The following is an 18,366-nucleotide window of genomic DNA, read 5'->3' on the forward strand; positions in this document are numbered from 1 at the left end:
AGAGGGAGAGAAAGGCTTTAGGTCGGAGTTGGTCATGGGGGAAGGGTCAAGGGTGGTGGTGGTGTTTCTTGGAATCTGAGTGCTGTGCATTCTTCGTCTCTTTCCATATGAACCCCTTCTCAGATACACCACTTGCAAGGAGTCTCTCATGTTCCGTTTCCTATCTTTTGCATCTGTGAATGCTTAGCTTCTCTGTTGTGAAGAGGTTCCATTGGATGGAAACCCATTGGTGTACTTCGTTTCCCTCTTTCCCTTACTTGAAGAGACCCATTTCTACCTCCGCCCAGCAAATGGCAAGGAGACTCTGATGTTAAGGAGCCTTTGACCTACGCTTCTTTCTAGCTATCTCATGACATCAGTCTTTAGGGTGAGGTTTTTCCCCGATATTGAGGTGGTGTGAGATCAAAACCAATAGCGTTCTTCAGATGTAGCTGTCTGGTTTTCCCATGGCCATTTATTGAAGAGGCTTTCTTGTTCCCATTTGGATATTCTCCCCTTCTGTGTCAGAGATGAGTTGACCATGGATGCCGGGGTTTGTTTCTGGACCCTCAACTTTATTCCATCGATCTGGATCTGTGTGTGTTGTTGTATTCCCAATAGCATACTGTCCTGCTGCTGCCGCTGCGGCTAAGTCACTTCAGTCGTGTCTGACTCTGCGCGACCCCATGGCCTGCAGCCTACCAGGCTCCTCCGTCCAGGGCATTTTCCAGGCAAGAGTACTGGCGTGGGTCGCCATCGCCTTCTCCGATACTCTCCTGAGGATCCTAGTTTGGTCGTCTAATTTCCTCTCACACAACCTTGGATGTCCGTATCGGGGCTTTTTCGTCGGATTTTATTGACAATTTAGGCTCTTTTCTGTTTCCGTAACCCCTTTTGCAATTCTTTGTTCGGTGCGACAATGCATTGGCATTTGGGGAGGAATAGCATCGAAGCTGTGGATTGCCTTGTGGGGCTGTGACATCATTTTCCCAATAGGAATTCTTTCAAGCCCTGAGCACAGCTTCTCTTTCCAGTGATTGGTGTGGGCTTGATCTTCCTTCTTCCATCTCTCGCCGTTTTGTGAGAACAGGTCCTTCCTTCCCTTCTGGGTTAGATGGACTCGTGGGTATCACTTCAGTGAATGGCATTGTCAGTGGGGGTGATAATTCCCTTCTCATTGGAAGACTTTGCTGTGAGTATTAGAAATGCAAGTGATTTCTCTTCCCCTTCCTCCCTGTCCATCTCTCAGAGCCACCGGGAAACAGAGGCCTCATCCAGGGTCACACAGGCCTGAGGGAGTGCAACTAGACTGTTGTTTCTTCAGGCCCTCCGTGCTGGACATCATCCGGGATACTCTGTGTGTGTCTTCCTCAGTCTGGTGTCCCTTCAGACCTTTCCCTAGTTTTCACAGGCTTGTTGTGTTGGTGTTCTTTGTCTGTTTGGAGACACATCCTTGAGAAGCTTTGTGTTTCCACTCATTCGTCTCGCGATGTATGACCTGTCTTTTGCTTTTGTAATGAGGTCTTTCCCACAGTAGATATCTTTGATTTTGCAAAGTCCACTGTATTCTCTGGGTTGTTTTGTGTACTGCCTTTTAGTTTTGTGTGTGAAGACTCAAAGCACGTGTCCGGTTTCTGCTCATTGTTCTTCTAGATTTGTGACAAGTTTTCATGGAAACTTTGTCTAGGGATAACTGGAAGTGAACTCGGTGTAAGGTGTCAAGTCTCCATCTCCATTCATGTCATGCCCTGCAGTTTCCAATTCCCTGTTCCTGAGTGGTTTTGGAGACCTTGTGGGAAGTTTGGTTGCATGGGAGTTTGCATTTCCACCTTGAGTAGATTCCCACTGTTCCGCCCTCAGGGACACTGTCAAGGGGGAGTGAGGAGCAGCCTGCACTTCCAGCAGTGACCACACGGTGGGGCGAGTGCTGCTCTCCCCTCTGGGAGCCCCAGGCCACAGGCATCCCAGTGAGGAGCCAGCTCTGTGCTCAGCTGAAAGGAGTTAGACTCTCAGGAGCCTCTGAGCCCTTGCCTTTGGATCACCCAGGGTGGGCATTTACTGTGACAGAAAAAAATTGCCCTGAATTCCATGGACGGAAGAGCCTGGCTGTGTAGAGTTCGTGAGTTGCCGTGAATCAGACACAACTGAGGACACAAAAACTCAATAGACTAAAACACTTTTGGGGGGTGGGGGGAGTGAAAGGGGGTGATGTGGGGTTTTTTTTGTCGTATATAATAGCCAAGGGAAATCTAGTTTAAACCTAAATTCACATAGATGGGAAAGGTATAGCTCTCCGTCACCCTATTAAAAAAAAAAAAAAACGACTTAACTTTTCTGAAAGTTTATTTAGTAGCTTCCTTGAGCAGTTCATTGTGAAGCTTTTTTTTTTTTTTTTCTGTGACATTGGCCTCATTAAAAAGTACGGTTTGCCTTTACTGGATAATTTTGTTCATTGGTTTGTTAGGGTATCTTGGTAATATTTGTGTTTCCTGGGGAGCATGGTCACATGACCTGGCCCTGGCCAATCGGTGCGTTCCAGCTCCCTGGCCACTGTGATTGGCTCCGGACTGGGGCAGTGCCCAATCGGGGCCCAGGGCCGGGCCTCACGTTGGAAGCCAGGGGAAGACGAGCTCTCGTCCTGCTGGGGTAGGGGAAGGGGTGGGGCCGGGGGAGGTCAGGCTCCAGCAGTGGGAGGGGCTTGAGGTCCGCCTGCGGCAGTTGGTGACCTTCCTGCTCCCCTCAGGGCAGAGCCGCCGGCCTGAGAATGAGGGCGCTGCTGAGCCCAGGGGCTGGGATGGCCCGTTGCTGCTGTGGTCCCAGAGCTCCACCCGAGACCTGAGGGAGGCCGTCTGCCCGTGAGTCCTCTCCCGCTTGTCTGTCAGCTTGTTTGAACCATGCTGGGTTTTCTGCCCAGCCGGCTAAGGGGAGTCCCTGGAAATGCAAGGGTGTGGGTTTTGGCAGACTTCAGGGAAGACATGCCAGATGAGCCTGGGAGACTCCAGCTTAATCTGGATTCAGGAAATATCTCTTCGGGCCAGCTAGTAATTGTAGGATAAGCCTAATGAGTCTTCACAGGATGAAGAGAGTAACGTGCCAAGGTAGCAATCGATGTCCTCATTCGAGAGGATGATGAAGCTGGTGCTCAGAGAAGGGGGGAACTTGGCCACAGCCAGGAGGTGTGCACCCAGACGGAACCCCCAGATCCGGCCATTTGAGCTCAGGGAGGCCACTGGTGTGGCTTGTCCCTGTGGCAGGGGCCGAGGCACGCAGCCCACCCTGATTCCTGCGGGGGCCTGACTTGGGAAGTGCCATCTGGTAGCTTTGAGACTCACCAAACCAAATTGCACTGGAGAGAGGAAGGACACCTTCCTTCATCCACCCCCCACCCCCGCCGGATTCCCACATACCCTGACCCCTTTCTCTGGATTTCGGAGCCATTTCCAGAGTCCCGCTCATATGACCTCATTCGAAGTGCACTGTGGACGAGCTGCCATCTGCAGCTGCTACCACAGCAGCCAAGGGCTTTATCTCCCGAGTACCTCCCTTCCTTTGGAACTTGGGGGCCCTCTACTCCCCACTTGCACACCACAGACCTTTGCTGAGGATTGTGGGGACCCTCACTCAGTTTGCAGCACATTGTAGCCATCCCTGTCCTCTCAATACCTCCCTTGCCACTCAGCTTGTGAGCTCCTTTGGAGCAGCGTGGCCCACCTGGCTGCAACGGCAGAGACACAGCTGACAGTGAAACAACAGCTTCGATCTGACAGCCGGAAAGCTCTGTCAAAAGGGACCTCCCTCTTCACACCGTAGAGGCTGTAGGAGCCGCCAGGGTTTGGGAACCGGTGCTGGGGCCAAAATGACTCCACAGCTGTTTTCCTTCCTGGGGAGGGTTCTGGCTCGAGTGGGAATGGCTCAAGTCTCCTAAGGTTCTGAAAGCCCACTGTGTGCAGATTCACGGTACACAGAGAGGAGAAGGTGGAGTCCTGCCCTGGAGGTGGTCACAGCTCACGGATGAGCCAGGCAGGCAGGCAGGCAGGCAGGGCATGAGAACAGCTGAGCTGCCTTCATGAGTGAATGGTGTGGGGGCAGAGGAAGAGAAGCCGGTCTGCTCCCTCATGTGGTGCCCAGGGCAGGTTGTCCCCAGAGGAAACCCTTACGACGGTGAGGACTCTCACTGCTGTTTCCCAAGGGGTTCCGTCGGTGCGTGTCTTCCCCGGAGCGGTCAGGCCGTCTCTAAAGTACACTGGCCATGGGCATTGCCTCTCCTTGGAACTTCCCATGTGTTTCTCTTTTGTATGGAACAGTGATTTTTCTAGAGGGGTTCTGGGCCACAAGGTTGTTGGGTCATTTGCTAGCCTTCTGTCGTGAAGAACGCTTTCCTGGGCGTTGGGGTGGTTTGTTGTTCCAGCTCCCTTTCTTGGCTTCTTTTGGGAGCTGGTGCAACAAGAGGAGCTCAGCCTCTGCCTTCTGGCTGAGATGTCACCCTTCAAACAGCAATGCCTGCCTGGAGATAATGATGGCATTTGCCAAAAGGGCTTCGTTTGGCACATGATATCTTGAAAGGACGTACACCGTCCTGTCAGCTATCAAAGGCTAGTTCAAATGACATAAAAATGAGAACTCTCCAATGGAGTCTTACAGTAGGTGGAGAGTCCGAAAAAAACTCCTTCAGTCATTTCACTGAGAGTCATTGATTGGGGACACCAAGAATATAGGAAGGAATGCAGAAAGAAAAGATGAAATTGTGGTCAGGATCGGGGGGAGGGATGAACAGGGCCTGCTTGCCTTGAACCCAGGCTTTGTTGGCGGGTGGGGCATAAAGATCGAACGGGTCTGAAACTACAGAGTGGTGATGGTAACACAGTATCACCAGAGTTACACAACAGTGTTCCCAAATTGCAACAATGATGAAAAAGTTTACTAATCCCAAATTAACCAACAAAAATAGACGAAACCATACAAAAAGTAAAACATCACCAGAAAGGTGGAAACAAACCAAATGCAAAGCAGTTCAGGGGAAAGGAACTCCATGTCCCCTGGGGGCAGACCGAGTTGCCGGCGTCCACGGTGAGCAGACAGGGATGGAGGCTGCAGAGCCGACCGCTCCCCTGGACGTGGTGTTTCCGGCAAGGGCTCTGGGTCTCTGTCCAGAGCGGGGGCTCGTTCTTCCTGCAGGGGCGGGTGAGTCATCGTCGGCGTCTGGGTGTTGCGCGGGAGCCAGGGCAGGCTCTCCCTGCCGAGGCGGTGACTCCTCCTCTGCCTCGGGTTCTCCTGCCAAAGCCTGAGCAGGTACAGGTGCACGTGGAGGTGGAGGTTCTGGCTGAGGGGGTGGGACATCAGTGCCTGGGGCTGGGGGTCCTGCAGGCACGGAGATGCGATCTGCCCGGTGTGCTGGCCAGTACCCAGCTGGCCTGGTGTCTCTGCGAGGGCAAGTCTCGGTTCTCCATCTGCCCTCGGTGGATCCCTGGGTCCTGCACCTGGAGCCACCACCTCTGTAGGCACAGGTCTGGGAAGTGGAGCCTGGTTCCAGTTGGAGGCCAGTGCTAGAGCTGGGGGAGAAGCAAAGTTTGCCCACAGGCCAGCCTTGGCATGTGCGTATCCCGGGACAGAAAGCTTCCAAGAGATTCCCAAAGAATACCCAGGGTCGGATGTCTTTCGGGACTGAAGTGTGCAAGATGGGGGTGGGGGCGTGAGGCCAGCGCTTGCTGCAGGCCCAGCAGCATCTTTCGGGGACTCGTCCCTGTGTAGCTCAGCACCCCCTCCCCACACACTCCCGTGCACCAGCCCCAGCGTCCTCACCTCTGTGCTCTGGCGTGCTGGGCTCCAGGTCCTCCTGCTGCCTCAGAGGCCGGGGTTCTCGGGACTCTGGGTCGGAGCCGGGTGTGCTGAGCTCCGTGGCAGCCTCAGACTGGGCCGCCGGGTGTATCCTGGGCGGTGTCTCGGCAGCAGGCCTTCCCCGCCTCCGCTTCGCCCCCGGTGGGGCTGATGCCTCCGTGGGCACGCTCACCTGGAGCCTGCACTGGGCCTCACGGGCGGGGGGGTGGTGCTCCGACCCCTCCCTCTGGGAGGTGGACGGGGTGTCCCCGTCCTCGGCCTCATCACGTGGGAAGCTCTGCAACGACAGTGACCGTCAGCCAGCCGTGCTGGGAGTTTTCCGAGCTGGGCCTGGCCAGTGGAGCCGCTGCTTCTGCCTGCTCGAACTTCTCTTCCCAGAAGGGTCAGAGACGTGTGTCTGCTCAGATCCCCACCCGGGAGGAAAGAGACCCACCTGAGGGTGTGAGGTCAGCCTGGGCGGCCGGCGCTGCCCGCACTCTCCCCATCCCAGCCAGCCTGCTCTCCCCTGGGGTGTGGACACAACTTGTCCGCAGGCTTCTGACCCCACATCCGCCTGGGCTTCCTTGAGGGAGACACACCCCGAGAAACCCGCATCCACACACACAGGCAAAGGACCCGGTGTTTCCGGGTGGCATGGGAGAGGTGGCCTGGCCCGGCCTGGGGCTCCCCGTGTTACCTTTCTGTTTCTCCGGGCAGAGGGCCAGAGGCCTCTCGGGGGTGCCCTGAGCCAACGTCGACAGGGTGCCCACGCACACTGCCTGTGAGCTCTCCTGAGGCCCCGGCCTCTGGGCAGGGGCAAACAGCAGAACATCGTGGCAGCAAGAGATCTGGCTGGGGGCTCCTCTCCGCTCTGGAGACCTGGATACCCGGGTTGCGGGTTCTGTTGGGTTCTGTTGCCGGCAGGTGACATCATTTCCTGGGGTTCGTGCTGAGGTCCCTTCCCCAAAACTTCCCAAGGGAATCTCTGGGTTTCTGACTGCTCGACCACCCCCCTTAGGCCATGTGCAGGCACAGTGACAGCCACACAGCCCAGCCCACAGCCCTGGGGAGGCCTGGGTGCAGCCAGGGCCTGAGCTCCGAGGACCCCGCTTCTCTCAGACCAGGCTCCTTCTTCTCATAAGTGGTGTGGCCCTGGACAAGCATATGCCCCTCAGGGTTTCCCCAGTCTCTCCATCTGCAGAGTGGGGGTCATTCTCCCATCTGTTTCCTAGGTCTGTCGGGCTACGAGCAGCTCCGTGCCTCTCCACCTGGGGCCGATATCACGTGGAGCTTGTGCGCCGAGACTTCAGAAAGAAAGACTCCATCCAGGGCTGATACAGCACAGAATGGGGCAGAACGAGGCCTGGATGCGCCGTGGTACCCAGGAAAAGGCACTGCCCCTCCTGACTGTTTTGAGACCCCGCATCCAAGTTGGAGGCCCGAAAGGAAGACTCGAAGGTCTCCCTCTCTTATAGAAAAGAGTAGCCAACTTTCTGGTCCTCTGTTTCCATTGAGATTCTGTTCAAGTGTCCCAGCTCGGCTTCTGCGGGTGGCTGAGCTTCTAAGGGCTCCCTGCGTTCTTGTCTTTTCCTCTCCAAACCTTCCGTCCTTTTCCCCCTTCTGGGGTGGATGGGCGCTGTCATTGCTTCTACCTTCGAGACAGATTGATGAAAAGTCTGGACCATCGACTCCTTTCCTCTCTTTGGTTCCGTGTCTCTCTCTGGCTGTGTCCCTCTCTTTTCCTTTCTCGATTCAGTCTGTGTCTTCCTCTTTCTCTCTCGTGTGTGGATGGATGGATGCTAGGAATGCACATGTATATGATTAGATGAGGGTTATGTTTTAGGGATGGGTTAGAGGGAGAGAAAGGCTTTAGGTCGGAGTTGGTCATGGGGGAAGGGTCAAGGGTGGTGGTGGTGTTTCTTGGAATCTGAGTGCTGTGCATTCTTCGTCTCTTTCCATATGAACCCCTTCTCAGATACACCACTTGCAAGGAGTCTCTCATGTTCCGTTTCCTATCTTTTGCATCTGTGAATGCTTAGCTTCTCTGTTGTGAAGAGGTTCCATTGGATGGAAACCCATTGGTGTAGTTCGTTTCCCTCTTTCCCTTACTTGAAGAGACCCATTTCTACCTCCGCCCAGCAAATGGCAAGGAGACTCTGATGTTAAGGAGCCTTTGACCTACGCTTCTTTCTAGCTATCTCATGACATCAGTCTTTAGGGTGAGGTTTTTCCCCGATATTGAGGTGGTGTGAGATCAAAACCAATAGCGTTCTTCAGATGTAGCTGTCTGGTTTTCCCATGGCCATTTATTGAAGAGGCTTTCTTGTTCCCATTTGGATATTCTCCCCTTCTGTGTCAGAGATGAGTTGACCATGGATGCCGGGGTTTGTTTCTGGACCCTCAACTTTATTCCATCGATCTGGATCTGTGTGTGTTGTTGTATTCCCAATAGCATACTGTCCTGCTGCTGCCGCTGCGGCTAAGTCACTTCAGTCGTGTCTGACTCTGCGCGACCCCATGGCCTGCAGCCTACCAGGCTCCTCCGTCCAGGGCATTTTCCAGGCAAGAGTACTGGCGTGGGTCGCCATCGCCTTCTCCGATACTCTCCTGAGGATCCTAGTTTGGTCGTCTAATTTCCTCTCACACAACCTTGGATGTCCGTATCGGGGCTTTTTCGTCGGATTTTATTGACAATTTAGGCTCTTTTCTGTTTCCGTAACCCCTTTTGCAATTCTTTGTTCGGTGCGACAATGCATTGGCATTTGGGGAGGAATAGCATCGAAGCTGTGGATTGCCTTGTGGGGCTGTGACATCATTTTCCCAATAGGAATTCTTTCAAGCCCTGAGCACAGCTTCTCTTTCCAGTGATTGGTGTGGGCTTGATCTTCCTTCTTCCATCTCTCGCCGTTTTGTGAGAACAGGTCCTTCCTTCCCTTCTGGGTTAGATGGACTCGTGGGTATCACTTCAGTGAATGGCATTGTCAGTGGGGGTGATAATTCCCTTCTCATTGGAAGACTTTGCTGTGAGTATTAGAAATGCAAGTGATTTCTCTTCCCCTTCCTCCCTGTCCATCTCTCAGAGCCACCGGGAAACAGAGGCCTCATCCAGGGTCACACAGGCCTGAGGGAGTGCAACTAGACTGTTGTTTCTTCAGGCCCTCCGTGCTGGACATCATCCGGGATACTCTGTGTGTGTCTTCCTCAGTCTGGTGTCCCTTCAGACCTTTCCCTAGTTTTCACAGGCTTGTTGTGTTGGTGTTCTTTGTCTGTTTGGAGACACATCCTTGAGAAGCTTTGTGTTTCCACTCATTCGTCTCGCGATGTATGACCTGTCTTTTGCTTTTGTAATGAGGTCTTTCCCACAGTAGATATCTTTGATTTTGCAAAGTCCACTGTATTCTCTGGGTTGTTTTGTGTACTGCCTTTTAGTTTTGTGTGTGAAGACTCAAAGCACGTGTCCGGTTTCTGCTCATTGTTCTTCTAGATTTGTGACAAGTTTTCATGGAAACTTTGTCTAGGGATAACTGGAAGTGAACTCGGTGTAAGGTGTCAAGTCTCCATCTCCATTCATGTCATGCCCTGCAGTTTCCAATTCCCTGTTCCTGAGTGGTTTTGGAGACCTTGTGGGAAGTTTGGTTGCATGGGAGTTTGCATTTCCACCTTGAGTAGATTCCCACTGTTCCGCCCTCAGGGACACTGTCAAGGGGGAGTGAGGAGCAGCCTGCACTTCCAGCAGTGACCACACGGTGGGGCGAGTGCTGCTCTCCCCTCTGGGAGCCCCAGGCCACAGGCATCCCAGTGAGGAGCCAGCTCTGTGCTCAGCTGAAAGGAGTTAGACTCTCAGGAGCCTCTGAGCCCTTGCCTTTGGATCACCCAGGGTGGGCATTTACTGTGACAGAAAAAAATTGCCCTGAATTCCATGGACGGAAGAGCCTGGCTGTGTAGAGTTCGTGAGTTGCCGTGAATCAGACACAACTGAGGACACAAAAACTCAATAGACTAAAACACTTTTGGGGGGTGGGGGGAGTGAAAGGGGGTGATGTGGGGTTTTTTTTGTCGTATATAATAGCCAAGGGAAATCTAGTTTAAACCTAAATTCACATAGATGGGAAAGGTATAGCTCTCCGTCACCCTATTAAAAAAAAAAAAAAACGACTTAACTTTTCTGAAAGTTTATTTAGTAGCTTCCTTGAGCAGTTCATTGTGAAGCTTTTTTTTTTTTTTTTCTGTGACATTGGCCTCATTAAAAAGTACGGTTTGCCTTTACTGGATAATTTTGTTCATTGGTTTGTTAGGGTATCTTGGTAATATTTGTGTTTCCTGGGGAGCATGGTCACATGACCTGGCCCTGGCCAATCGGTGCGTTCCAGCTCCCTGGCCACTGTGATTGGCTCCGGACTGGGGCAGTGCCCAATCGGGGCCCAGGGCCGGGCCTCACGTTGGAAGCCAGGGGAAGACGAGCTCTCGTCCTGCTGGGGTAGGGGAAGGGGTGGGGCCGGGGGAGGTCAGGCTCCAGCAGTGGGAGGGGCTTGAGGTCCGCCTGCGGCAGTTGGTGACCTTCCTGCTCCCCTCAGGGCAGAGCCGCCGGCCTGAGAATGAGGGCGCTGCTGAGCCCAGGGGCTGGGATGGCCCGTTGCTGCTGTGGTCCCAGAGCTCCACCCGAGACCTGAGGGAGGCCGTCTGCCCGTGAGTCCTCTCCCGCTTGTCTGTCAGCTTGTTTGAACCATGCTGGGTTTTCTGCCCAGCCGGCTAAGGGGAGTCCCTGGAAATGCAAGGGTGTGGGTTTTGGCAGACTTCAGGGAAGACATGCCAGATGAGCCTGGGAGACTCCAGCTTAATCTGGATTCAGGAAATATCTCTTCGGGCCAGCTAGTAATTGTAGGATAAGCCTAATGAGTCTTCACAGGATGAAGAGAGTAACGTGCCAAGGTAGCAATCGATGTCCTCATTCGAGAGGATGATGAAGCTGGTGCTCAGAGAAGGGGGGAACTTGGCCACAGCCAGGAGGTGTGCACCCAGACGGAACCCCCAGATCCGGCCATTTGAGCTCAGGGAGGCCACTGGTGTGGCTTGTCCCTGTGGCAGGGGCCGAGGCACGCAGCCCACCCTGATTCCTGCGGGGGCCTGACTTGGGAAGTGCCATCTGGTAGCTTTGAGACTCACCAAACCAAATTGCACTGGAGAGAGGAAGGACACCTTCCTTCATCCACCCCCCACCCCCGCCGGATTCCCACATACCCTGACCCCTTTCTCTGGATTTCGGAGCCATTTCCAGAGTCCCGCTCATATGACCTCATTCGAAGTGCACTGTGGACGAGCTGCCATCTGCAGCTGCTACCACAGCAGCCAAGGGCTTTATCTCCCGAGTACCTCCCTTCCTTTGGAACTTGGGGGCCCTCTACTCCCCACTTGCACACCACAGACCTTTGCTGAGGATTGTGGGGACCCTCACTCAGTTTGCAGCACATTGTAGCCATCCCTGTCCTCTCAATACCTCCCTTGCCACTCAGCTTGTGAGCTCCTTTGGAGCAGCGTGGCCCACCTGGCTGCAACGGCAGAGACACAGCTGACAGTGAAACAACAGCTTCGATCTGACAGCCGGAAAGCTCTGTCAAAAGGGACCTCCCTCTTCACACCGTAGAGGCTGTAGGAGCCGCCAGGGTTTGGGAACCGGTGCTGGGGCCAAAATGACTCCACAGCTGTTTTCCTTCCTGGGGAGGGTTCTGGCTCGAGTGGGAATGGCTCAAGTCTCCTAAGGTTCTGAAAGCCCACTGTGTGCAGATTCACGGTACACAGAGAGGAGAAGGTGGAGTCCTGCCCTGGAGGTGGTCACAGCTCACGGATGAGCCAGGCAGGCAGGCAGGCAGGCAGGGCATGAGAACAGCTGAGCTGCCTTCATGAGTGAATGGTGTGGGGGCAGAGGAAGAGAAGCCGGTCTGCTCCCTCATGTGGTGCCCAGGGCAGGTTGTCCCCAGAGGAAACCCTTACGACGGTGAGGACTCTCACTGCTGTTTCCCAAGGGGTTCCGTCGGTGCGTGTCTTCCCCGGAGCGGTCAGGCCGTCTCTAAAGTACACTGGCCATGGGCATTGCCTCTCCTTGGAACTTCCCATGTGTTTCTCTTTTGTATGGAACAGTGATTTTTCTAGAGGGGTTCTGGGCCACAAGGTTGTTGGGTCATTTGCTAGCCTTCTGTCGTGAAGAACGCTTTCCTGGGCGTTGGGGTGGTTTGTTGTTCCAGCTCCCTTTCTTGGCTTCTTTTGGGAGCTGGTGCAACAAGAGGAGCTCAGCCTCTGCCTTCTGGCTGAGATGTCACCCTTCAAACAGCAATGCCTGCCTGGAGATAATGATGGCATTTGCCAAAAGGGCTTCGTTTGGCACATGATATCTTGAAAGGACGTACACCGTCCTGTCAGCTATCAAAGGCTAGTTCAAATGACATAAAAATGAGAACTCTCCAATGGAGTCTTACAGTAGGTGGAGAGTCCGAAAAAAACTCCTTCAGTCATTTCACTGAGAGTCATTGATTGGGGACACCAAGAATATAGGAAGGAATGCAGAAAGAAAAGATGAAATTGTGGTCAGGATCGGGGGGAGGGATGAACAGGGCCTGCTTGCCTTGAACCCAGGCTTTGTTGGCGGGTGGGGCATAAAGATCGAACGGGTCTGAAACTACAGAGTGGTGATGGTAACACAGTATCACCAGAGTTACACAACAGTGTTCCCAAATTGCAACAATGATGAAAAAGTTTACTAATCCCAAATTAACCAACAAAAATAGACGAAACCATACAAAAAGTAAAACATCACCAGAAAGGTGGAAACAAACCAAATGCAAAGCAGTTCAGGGGAAAGGAACTCCATGTCCCCTGGGGGCAGACCGAGTTGCCGGCGTCCACGGTGAGCAGACAGGGATGGAGGCTGCAGAGCCGACCGCTCCCCTGGACGTGGTGTTTCCGGCAAGGGCTCTGGGTCTCTGTCCAGAGCGGGGGCTCGTTCTTCCTGCAGGGGCGGGTGAGTCATCGTCGGCGTCTGGGTGTTGCGCGGGAGCCAGGGCAGGCTCTCCCTGCCGAGGCGGTGACTCCTCCTCTGCCTCGGGTTCTCCTGCCAAAGCCTGAGCAGGTACAGGTGCACGTGGAGGTGGAGGTTCTGGCTGAGGGGGTGGGACATCAGTGCCTGGGGCTGGGGGTCCTGCAGGCACGGAGATGCGATCTGCCCGGTGTGCTGGCCAGTACCCAGCTGGCCTGGTGTCTCTGCGAGGGCAAGTCTCGGTTCTCCATCTGCCCTCGGTGGATCCCTGGGTCCTGCACCTGGAGCCACCACCTCTGTAGGCACAGGTCTGGGAAGTGGAGCCTGGTTCCAGTTGGAGGCCAGTGCTAGAGCTGGGGGAGAAGCAAAGTTTGCCCACAGGCCAGCCTTGGCATGTGCGTATCCCGGGACAGAAAGCTTCCAAGAGATTCCGAAAGAATACCCAGGGTCGGATGTCTTTTGGGACTGAAGTGTGCAAGATGGGGGTGGGGGTGTGAGGCCAGCGCTTGCTGCAGGCCCAGCAGCATCTTTCGGGGACTCGTCCCTGTGTAGCTCAGCACCCCCTCCCCACACACTCCCGTGCACCAGCCCCAGCGTCCTCACCTCTGTGCTCTGGCGTGCTGGGCTCCAGGTCCTCCTGCTGCCTCAGAGGCCGGGGTTCTCGGGACTCTGGGTCGGAGCCGGGTGTGCTGAGCTCCGTGGCAGCCTCAGACTGGGCCGCCGGGTGTATCCTGGGCGGTGTCTCGGCAGCAGGCCTTCCCCGCCTCCGCTTCGCCCCCGGTGGGGCTGATGCCTCCGTGGGCACGCTCACCTGGAGCCTGCACTGGGCCTCACGGGCGGGGGGGTGGTGCTCCGACCCCTCCCTCCGGGAGGTGGACGGGGTGTCCCCGTCCTCGGCCTCATCACGTGGGAAGCTCTGCAACGACAGTGACCGTCAGCCAGCCGTGCTGGGAGTTTTCCGAGCTGGGCCTGGCCAGTGGAGCCGCTGCTTCTGCCTGCTCGAACTTCTCTTCCCAGAAGGGTCAGAGACGTGTGTCTGCTCAGATCCCCACCCGGGAGGAAAGAGACCCACCTGAGGGTGTGAGGTCAGCCTGGGCGGCCGGCGCTGCCCGCACTCTCCCCATCCCAGCCAGCCTGCTCTCCCCTGGGGTGTGGACACAACTTGTCCGCAGGCTTCTGACCCCACATCCGCCTGGGCTTCCTTGAGGGAGACACACCCCGAGAAACCCGCATCCACACACACAGGCAAAGGACCCGGTGTTTCCGGGTGGCATGGGAGAGGTGGCCTGGCCCGGCCTGGGGCTCCCCGTGTTACCTTTCTGTTTCTCCGGGCAGAGGGCCAGAGGCCTCTCGGGGGTGCCCTGAGCCAACGTCGACAGGGTGCCCACGCACACTGCCTGTGAGCTCTCCTGAGGCCCCGGCCTCTTGGCAGGGGCAAACAGCAGAACATCGTGGCAGCAAGAGATCTGGCTGGGGGCTCCTCTCCGCTCTGGAGGCCTGGATACCCGGGTTGCGGGTTCTGTTGGGTTCTGTTGCCGGCAGGTGACATCATTTCCTGGGGTTCGTGCTGAGGTCCCTTCCCCAAAACTTCCCAAGGGAGTCTCTGGGTTTCTGACTGCTCGACCACCCCCCTTAGGCCATGTGCAGGCACAGTGACAGCCACACAGCCCAGCCCACAGCCCTGGGGAGGCCTGGGTGCAGCCAGGGCCTGAGCTCCGAGGACCCCGCTGCTCTCAGACCAGGCTCCTTCTTCTCATAAGTGGTGTGGCCCTGGACAAGCATATGCCCCTCAGGGTTTCCCCAGTCTCTCCATCTGCAGAGTGGGGGTCATTCTCCCATCTGTTTCCTAGGTCTGTCGGCCTACGAGCGGCTCCATGCCTTTCCACCTGGGGCCGATATCACGTGGAGCTTGTGCGCTGAGACTTCAGAAAGAAAGACTCCATCCAGGGCTGACACAGCACAGAATGGGGCAGAACGAGGCCTGGATGCGCCGTGGTACCCAGGAAAAGGCACTGCCCCTCCTGACTGTTTTGAGACCCCGCATCCAAGTTGGAGGCCTGAAAGGAAGACTCGAAGGTCTCCCTCTCTTATAGAAAAGAGTAGCCAACTTTCTGGTCCTCTGTTTCCATTGAGATTCTGTTCAAGTGTCTCAGCTCGGCTTCTGCGGGTGGCTGAGCTTCTAACGGCTCCCTGCGTTCTTGTCTTTTCCTCTCCAAACCTTCCGTCCTTTTCCCCCTTCTGGGGTGGATGGGCGCTGTCATTGCTTCTACCTTCGAGACAGACTGATGAAAAGTCTGGACCGTCGACTCCTTTCCTCTCTTTGGTTCCGTGTCTCTCTCTGGCTGTGTCCCTCTCTTTTCCTTTCCCGATTCAGTCTGTGTCTTCCTCTTTCTCTCTCGTGTGTGGATGGATGGATGCTAGGAATGCACATGTATATGATTAGATGAGGGTTATGTTTTAGGCATGGGTTAGAGGGAGAGAAAGGCTTTAGGTCGGAGTTGGTCATGGGGGAAGGGTCAAGGGTGGTGGTGGTGTTTCTTGGAATCTGAGTGCTGTGCATTCTTCGTCTCTTTCCATATGAACCCCTTCTCAGATACACCACTTGCAAGGAGTCTCTCATGTTCCGTTTCCTATCTTTTGCATCTGTGAATGCTTAGCTTCTCTGTTGTGAAGAGGTTCCATTGGATGGAAACCCATTGGTGTACTTCGTTTCCCTCTTTCCCTTACTTGAAGAGACCCATTTCTACCTCCGCCCAGCAAATGGCAAGGAGACTCTGATGTTAAGGAGCCTTTGACCTACGCTTCTTTCTAGCTATCTCATGACATCAGTCTTTAGGGTGAGGTTTTTCCCCGATATTGAGGTGGTGTGAGATCAAAACCAATAGCGTTCTTCAGATGTAGCTGTCTGGTTTTCCCATGGCCATTTATTGAAGAGGCTTTCTTGTTCCCATTTGGATATTCTCCCCTTCTGTGTCAGAGATGAGTTGACCATGGATGCCGGGGTTTGTTTCTGGACCCTCAACTTTATTCCATCGATCTGGATCTGTGTGTGTTGTTGTATTCCCAATAGCATACTGTCCTGCTGCTGCCGCTGCGGCTAAGTCACTTCAGTCGTGTCTGACTCTGCGCGACCCCATGGCCTGCAGCCTACCAGGCTCCTCCGTCCAGGGCATTTTCCAGGCAAGAGTACTGGCGTGGGTCGCCATCGCCTTCTCCGATACTCTCCTGAGGATCCTAGTTTGGTCGTCTAATTTCCTCACACACAACCTTGGATGTCCGTATCGGGGCTTTTTCGTCGGATTTTATTGACAATTTAGGCTCTTTTCTGTTTCCGTAACCCCTTTTGCAATTCTTTGTTCGGTGCGACAATGCATTGGCATTTGGGGAGGAATAGCATCGAAGCTGTGGATTGCCTTGTGGGGCTGTGACATCATTTTCCCAATAGGAATTCTTTCAAGCCCTGAGCACAGCTTCTCTTTCCAGTGATTGGTGTGGGCTTGATCTTCCTTCTTCCATCTCTCGCCGTTTTGTGAGAACAGGTCCTTCCTTCCCTTCTGGGTTAGATGGACTCGTGGGTATCACTTCAGTGAATGGCATTGTCAGTGGGGGTGATAATTCCCTTCTCATTGGAAGACTTTGCTGTGAGTATTAGAAATGCAAGTGATTTCTCTTCCCCTTCCTCCCTGTCCATCTCTCAGAGCCACCGGGAAACAGAGGCCTCATCCAGGGTCACACAGGCCTGAGGGAGTGCAACTAGACTGTTGTTTCTTCAGGCCCTCAGTGCTGGACATCATCCGGGATACTCTGTGTGTGTCTTCCTCAGTCTGGTGTCCCTTCAGACCTTTCCCTAGTTTTCACAGGCTTGTTGTGTTGGTGTTCTTTGTCTGTTTGGAGACACATCCTTGAGAAGCTTTGTGTTTCCACTCATTCGTCTCGCGATGTATGACCTGTCTTTTGCTTTTGTAATGAGGTCTTTCCCACAGTAGATATCTTTGATTTTGCAAAGTCCACTGTATTCTCTGGGTTGTTTTGTGTACTGCCTTTTAGTTTTGTGTGTGAAGACTCAAAGCACGTGTCCGGTTTCTGCTCATTGTTCTTCTAGATTTGTGACAAGTTTTCATGGAAACTTTGTCTAGGGATAACTGGAAGTGAACTCGGTGTAAGGTGTCAAGTCTCCATCTCCATTCATGTCATGCCCTGCAGTTTCCAATTCCCTGTTCCTGAGTGGTTTTGGAGACCTTGTGGGAAGTTTGGTTGCATGGGAGTTTGCATTTCCACCTTGAGTAGATTCCCACTGTTCCGCCCTCAGGGACACTGTCAAGGGGGAGTGAGGAGCAGCCTGCACTTCCAGCAGTGACCACACGGTGGGGCGAGTGCTGCTCTCCCCTCTGGGAGCCCCAGGCCACAGGCATCCCAGTGAGGAGCCAGCTCTGTGCTCGGCTGAAAGGAGTTAGACTCTCAGGAGCCTCTGAGCCCTTGCCTTTGGATCACCCAGGGTGGGCATTTACTGTGACAGAAAAAAATTGCCCTGAATTCCATGGACGGAAGAGCCTGGCTGTGTAGAGTTCGTGAGTTGCCGTGAATCAGACACAACTGAGGACACAAAAACTCAATAGACTAAAACACTTTTGGGGGGTGGGGGGAGTGAAAGGGGGTGATGTGGGGTTTTTTTTGTCGTATATAATAGCCAAGGGAAATCTAGTTTAAACCTAAATTCACATAGATGGGAAAGGTATAGCTCTCCGTCAACCTATTAAAAAACAAAAAAAACTACTTAACTTTTCTGAAAGTTTATTTAGTAGCTTCCTTGAGCAGTTCATTGTGAAGCTTTTTTTTTTTTTTTCTGTGACATTGGCCTCATTAAAAAGTACGGTTTGCCTTTACTGGATAATTTTGTTCATTGGTTTGTTAGGGTAACTTGGTAATATTTGATTTTCCTGGGGAACATGGTCACATGACCTGGCCCTGGCCAATCGGTGCGTTAGAGCTCCCTGGCCACTGTGATTGGCTCCGGACTGGGGCAGTGCCCAATCGGGGCCCAGGGCCGGGCCTCACGTTGGAAGCCAGGGGAAGACGAGCTCTCGTCCTGCTGGGGTAGGGGAAGGGGTGGGGCCGGGGGAGGTCAGGCTCCAGCAGTGGGAGGGGCTTGAGGTCCGCCTGCGGCAGTTGGTGACCTTCCTGCTCCCCTCTGGGCAGATCCGCCGGCCTGAGAATGAGGGCGCTGCTGAGCCCATGCGCTGGGATGGCCCGTTGCTGCTGTGGTCCCAGAGCTCCACCCGAGACCTGACGGAGGCCGTCTGCCCGTTGAGTCCTCTCCCGCTTGTCTGTCAGCTTGTTTGAACCATGCTGGGTTTTCTGCCCAGCCGGCTAAGGGGAGTCCCTGGAAATGCAAGGGTGTGGGTTTTGGCAGACTTCAGGGAAGACATGCCAGATGAGCCTGGGAGACTCCAGCTTAATCTGGATTCAGGAGATATCTCTTCGGGCCAGCTAGTAATTGTAGGATAAGCCTAATGAGTCTTCACAGGATGAGGAGAGTAACGTGCCAA

The 18,366-nt window shown here is 54.3% G+C and overlaps 1 protein-coding gene and 1 long non-coding RNA gene across 2 annotated transcripts in view; one reads left to right on the forward strand and one right to left on the reverse strand.

Moving 5' to 3' along the window:
- LOC145529708 (uncharacterized) overlaps positions 1 to 18,123 on the forward strand; it is a 221,810-nt gene extending 203,687 nt beyond the window's left edge. Inside the window, exons 28-30 of the long non-coding RNA XR_014071297.1 lie at positions 2,723 to 2,834; positions 10,368 to 10,479; positions 18,017 to 18,123. This is a non-coding gene — a long non-coding RNA (uncharacterized LOC145529708). The remainder of the gene's footprint in view (positions 1 to 2,722; positions 2,835 to 10,367; positions 10,480 to 18,016) is intronic.
- LOC145529683 (uncharacterized) lies at positions 4,876 to 6,660 on the reverse strand. Its single transcript, XM_081550286.1, has 3 exons — positions 6,491 to 6,660; positions 5,779 to 6,091; positions 4,876 to 5,528 (listed from the first exon to the last, which is right to left on the reverse strand). The coding sequence occupies exons 1-3, from the start codon at positions 6,623 to 6,625 to the stop codon at positions 4,900 to 4,902; spliced, it is 1,077 nt and encodes a 358-aa protein (XP_081406412.1). The 5' UTR covers positions 6,626 to 6,660; the 3' UTR covers positions 4,876 to 4,899.
- Positions 18,124 to 18,366: the final 243 nt, after the last annotated feature.

This window comes from Giraffa tippelskirchi, chromosome 12, assembly GCF_054371585.1.
Source record: "Giraffa tippelskirchi isolate mGirTip1 chromosome 12, T2T-mGirTip1v1.2.pri, whole genome shotgun sequence".
NCBI lineage: Eukaryota > Metazoa > Chordata > Mammalia > Artiodactyla > Giraffidae > Giraffa > Giraffa tippelskirchi.